Here is a 5,361-nt window from a genome sequence, read left to right on the forward strand (position 1 = left end):
AGATAGGTTTACACTGAGAAGAAAATATCTTCATCAGTGGACAAAATCCTGTTAGGACTTCTGCAAAAGATGGGTTAACAAATCTCAGTTATACTGGGCCAATGTTGGCCTGGAGCTGAGGAGCAGTTTGAGCCACCCAAAAGGATGCCGATTATTCCCCAGACCGAGGTTTCCAAGAGAATGGAAGTTATCTTGGAAAAGGTGTGCCCCTCCCATGGTTTGAGAATCAGGAATTCCCCCCATCCCCAAAGGGGACAAAAGTTAAGGGGGGGGGACACAATTTTTTTGTTTGCTTTTTTTTTTCTTTTTGATCTGATTTTTCTTGTGCAGCATGATAATTGTGGAAATATGTTTAGGAGAATTGCACATGTCTAACCTATTACTTGTTAGGGGAAGAGGGGTAAGAGAAAGGAAGGGAAAAAAATTTGGAACACAAGGTTTTGCAAGGGTGAATGTTGAAAACTATTTTTACATGTTATTTTGAAAATAGAAAAGATATTATTAAAATTTTAAAAATTCTTTTGGAAAAAAAGTTACTGTTGCTCAGCAGTGAAGTTTTTCTATCTTAACTCCAGGATATAAATTAAATTTATTTATTTTCAATATAGTCTCCAAATTTTTTCTTTTTTTTTTCTTTCAATAGAACACCAGATCATTTTCATTCTTTACTGTACGTTCTTTGGGTACTCCACTTTTGAGAACGAGAAAAAGAGAGAGAGAGAGAGAGAGAGAGAGAGAGAGAGAAAGAGAGAGAGAGAGAGAAATAGAAGAACTCTTATATTTAAATGCATGAAATTCCTAACTCACCTTTTATAGCTCTGGTCCATTAGCATAAAATCCATTGTATAATGAAAAATACAGATTTTTAGATGCAGCTATATGTCATCTTGGAAATATTGCACATAGTATTTTGCTGTGATAGAAGGAAAGGTGTACTTTCTTTTAGTTTTGATAAACAGATTTTATATAATAATATTTTACTTTTCACTATTTTTGAGGAAGTTTAAGAATTCAGAGGAAAGGGATATTTTTCTTTGGAAGTTAAGAGTACAAATTAAAATATTATTCTCATTTTTTAGTGTAGAAACAAAACTATTAGAAACTATTTGGGGGGTAATGTGGGAAACAAGAGGAAATTATTATTGTGAGAAATTATGCCTAAGGTACGGAAAAGATCTCATTTGCAAATCTCAATGAAGTCACTTGGAGATAAGTGAAAATATCTGAGAAGTACATTTGGCCTACTTTTTAAAAAATGCCCAATTATAGTGAGTACTGTAATGATATGTCCTAGATATTACTCGTTCCTGCTTCTTTTTAGAAGAGCTTTATCCGCTGTTGAGTTCAGACTTACTCAGATTTTCTGGCCAAAAAGACCACAGAAATGGAGATATCCTGGATACTTTGCTTCCTTGGAAAATTTGAAGATCAGATGCAGTAGATTATGTTTTTCACATATATGACAGACCATGCCAATTTAATATTTAGTTTTATTTTCATCTATCCCAATACATCATTCATATTATATTAAATTCTAATTTTCTTAGGTATAGAGTAATGTTATACTTTAGTTCAAAACTCTCCAGTGATTCCCTATTGTTTTCTAACTAAAGTTTAAATTCCTTTGGATAGCATTGAAGGCTTTCTATATAGTCTGGAATTATATTACTTTTTTCAATCTTAGCTAATTTTGGTATCCTTATGCTATACACAAACTAGTATACTCTGTCCACTAAATAAGCATACCTCTTATCTTTGTGCTTTGCTTATGCTTATAGTTCCTTTATTTATAATGTACTCTTTTCCCCTCTTTGATTTTTTGAATTCCTATTCATCTTTTAAAATACCTCTTCCATGAAACCTTCCAGTCATACATCAATGCCTTTTTTCCTCTTCACAAGCTACTTTGTTTTTCAACTCTCAGACTTAGCATATATACTGTTTTATTATTATCTCTGTCATGTCACAAAGTCCTACTATATTGCTTTAAGGTGAGTTAGAGAAGCCTCTGTACTGTTAAGTTAATGACATTAGACCACAAGCTCTAATAGGTTTTATAAAACTAGAAAAAACTGGAATAGAGGCATGGAGAGACTTGTATATCTATTGTTCAAGCTCAGCTGAATTGCATAGTGAGGGCTAATGGAATTTTTCAGCTTTAATAACTCTCATAGACCATCAAGTCATAGAGGGTTTGTGATATATATGAAAATAATCATAGATCATTGAAATATTGAATTTCTCCCCCACCCCCATCCCAACTCTGCTGAACTACCTTGTTTCTATTAAGCGCACAGCCATTCTTCCAGAAATTCAATTTTATAGCTTGAGTTACTTTGTATTTGCTTTGTATGCGTTTTGCATAGAAGTACAAATGTGCATGCTGCTGGCTCTATCTGAATGTAAGCTCCTTAAGGACACGGGATGATTTTCAGTTTTGTATTTGTATTCCTAGTAGTTAGCCCAGTGTCTAGCACATCGTTAATAAATGCTTTTTGATCGACTCTTAACCTGACAAGTAAGGAGTCAAGAAACTTTGCTAAAAATAAGGAAACTAAGGAAGGCAGTCCCTGAAGCCAAAGAGCTTACATTTTAATGCGGAATGACAACCTATAAATAAGATGTGGTGGTGGTAGTGGCAGCGAGTTCAGTTGATTCAGGAAGTTATGAAAAGTGCTGATTCTACGAGATAAGATAAAGAATCATTTATGGGGGAAAGGGTAACCTAAAACAGAATTCAAGATTGGGGGCTGGAGATGACAGATTAAGTAGAGGCAGCATTTACTTGTGGAATGGATAATTTGATTCTTCGAAGTGAGCTACTCCTAATTATAGAGTTGGAAATGAAAGTGCATAATTATGGTTCTAATAAGAAAAGTAGATCTCAAAACCAAGAACTGAGGCGCAATTTTCAACAGTTATCTATCAGGTGTAGGTAAAGAAAACTAGAATGTATTTCCATTAAAGGCTGAAACCACGTATTGTAGTCTTATCATCTACGTGCAGAAAAGTTATGCATCTTGGAAAGCTCTCAGAAGTTTTGTGCTATTTAGAAAATCTGAGTAGCACAAAACAATTGCAGATTTCCTTTAGTTCCAGTCTGAAAATGAACCGGTTCCCTGGGGGGAAATCCCACAAACTCTGAATTATTTAAACATTGCAAAGCAGCAGACCACATTCTCTCATTACAAATAAATCAAAACACGGCAGATTGCCCCCCTCCCGGTTCCCTACCTCCTTCCACCCTTCCTCCTATACATCCAATCATCCATTCTCGCTGGTAATAAGTAAAATTTGGTGTTTAGGGTTTGTGGTTTTGTGTATTGCTTGAAGGTGGCTGAAATTGTTCTTGCAGGGCCAGTCCCGCTTCGGAGCAGATAGAGGGGCTGCGCAAGCATCACCTCCGAGGTCAGACACGTGTCGTCTTCTCCTCCTCCTCTTCCAGCTCCCCATTCCCACCAAGCCTCCCCCCTCCCCCCCCCAATTCCTATAGACCAGACCCTCCAACGCTCGCGAGAGCCCCGTTTGCCACGTTCCAAAGAGCTGGCGAAAAACTGGAGAACAGAACTGCTCTCGGGCGGTTGCGTGGCAGCCGCACAGCTCGCATTCTGGAGAGGCGGAGAAGAAAGTTGGCACGCCCTTCTTGGAGGATTCCTTTTTGATTGGTTGGAGAGGGCCATCACTCACCACCCCCTAGGTGGGCGGAACCAAGGTGTAGGGGCGGAGCCTGTGCGGGGCGGGACGGCTGGGTTCCTGCACGCCGGCGCGCGCACACCCTTGGACTGAGCCCGAATTTCTGCACGCGAGCGGGTGGGCGCGCGCGCACTCAGGACGCAGGGAGGGAAGAAAACCGTGTGCTCTCGGGTAGGACCAGGTAACCAAGCATAGCCATTGCAGCCCCTTCACATCCTCTGCCACCTGTGTGCTCCCTGCCTTACCCGGCCCTCCCCCGGGTCCTTCTATAGTTCTACCCCCAACAGCCCCGGGCAGCGCGCGCCATGGCCCCAAGGAAGAATGCGAAAGGCGGTGGTGGCCACAGCAGCAGCAGCCCGGGCGGCAGCGGCGGCAGCAGCAGCAGCAACAGCAGCAGTAGTAGTGCGGGAGGTAGCCACAGCAGCAGCAGCAACAGCAGCCCGGGCTCCCGCAGAGGTCAGTGCTTCTCTCGGGAGGGGGGTGGGGAGAGCTGCGGGAGGCAGTCGGGATGGAGCCCCGCCCCTATCGACCAGCGCTGGAGGAGGAGCGAGAAGGAGGAGGCAGTTCCCACCCCCAGACCCCCAGACCCCCAGACCCCCAGACCCCCAGACCCCCAGACCCCCAGACCCCCAGACCCCCGGGCTGCGGCCTCTGAAAGCCTCGGGCGCAGGAGTATCCCTTGGACTCTTTCTCCTCCTCTTCCTCCTCCTACTTGCCCTTCTCCCATTTTTCTCCTCCCCTCACTTTATTTTAGTGTCTCCGCTAACGAGTCCTGGATGACTCGCAGGAGACCCAGTGAGCTGGAGAAGGTGGGGAAGAGAGCAGCTCTTCTGGACGAACTGTGACTGGGGCGGGAGACCCTAGCTATGGAGGGCTGCGGGCGGGTGCCCTCACCTGGGCCTAATGTAGGAGCCGCAGGTGCGATGATGCAGTGTTTGCGGAGTTCCTAGACAGAGTTATAGGTCTAATTTGTAATGAATTGTTTGTATGCTTTCTCTCCCGATCTCTCTCCCCCCCCTCCATTAGATTGTAAGCTTCTTGAAGGCAGGGAATGTGCTTTGACTTTTTTTGTACCCTCGACGCTGTCGCTTTTTTGTCTGGAACTGGAAGAAGCCATCTTAACGCTCTCATTTTTCGGATGAGAAACCTAGGAATGCATTGGGTTGGATGGTAACCAACGTTCTGATTTCATTGCAACCAGAGATGTTATCCCAAACTGACAGAATCTGGGGAGTCAGCTCTCTTTTGCTTCAGGATCTTTCTTGCAGGTGAAGGACTAGGATTAGATTAAGCACTTATCCTTCTCTTGACTCTTTTACAGAGAGAGGTAGGAAATTTAAGAAACGTTGAGGGGGTGAGACTGGCGGCTAGCGATTGAATGAATTATGAGCTTTTTTTGCCTTTTGAGTTTGAGTTTGAGAAAATATCATGAATGCTCAGTTTTAGTACTAATTGAAAATGAGCTGAAATCAGAGTACTTTAGTAAAATTATATCTTAAACACCAGTTTTGATGAAAAGCTGCCCTTAGAATAACACGGAGGAACATTGAAATTACTAATGATATAGACATTTTTGAAAAAAAAAATAGCGGCCTTATTTTAACTTGGCTCTACAAAAATAAGCGTTGTGTTTGTAATTTTAAATATTGCTGAGATGCATTTGATTTT

The 5,361-nt window shown here is 42.1% G+C and overlaps 1 protein-coding gene across 1 annotated transcript; it reads left to right on the forward strand.

Moving 5' to 3' along the window:
• Positions 1–3,494: 3,494 nt before the first annotated feature.
• LOC116420611 (centromere protein V-like) lies at positions 3,495–4,538 on the forward strand. Its single transcript, XM_031946593.1, has 3 exons — positions 3,495–3,874; positions 3,966–4,357; positions 4,448–4,538. Exons 2-3 carry the CDS (start codon positions 3,999–4,001, stop codon positions 4,536–4,538), a joined length of 450 nt encoding a protein of 149 aa, XP_031802453.1. The 5' UTR covers positions 3,495–3,874; positions 3,966–3,998.
• Positions 4,539–5,361: the final 823 nt, after the last annotated feature.

Source organism: Sarcophilus harrisii, chromosome 1, assembly GCF_902635505.1.
Source record: "Sarcophilus harrisii chromosome 1, mSarHar1.11, whole genome shotgun sequence".
NCBI lineage: Eukaryota > Metazoa > Chordata > Mammalia > Dasyuromorphia > Dasyuridae > Sarcophilus > Sarcophilus harrisii.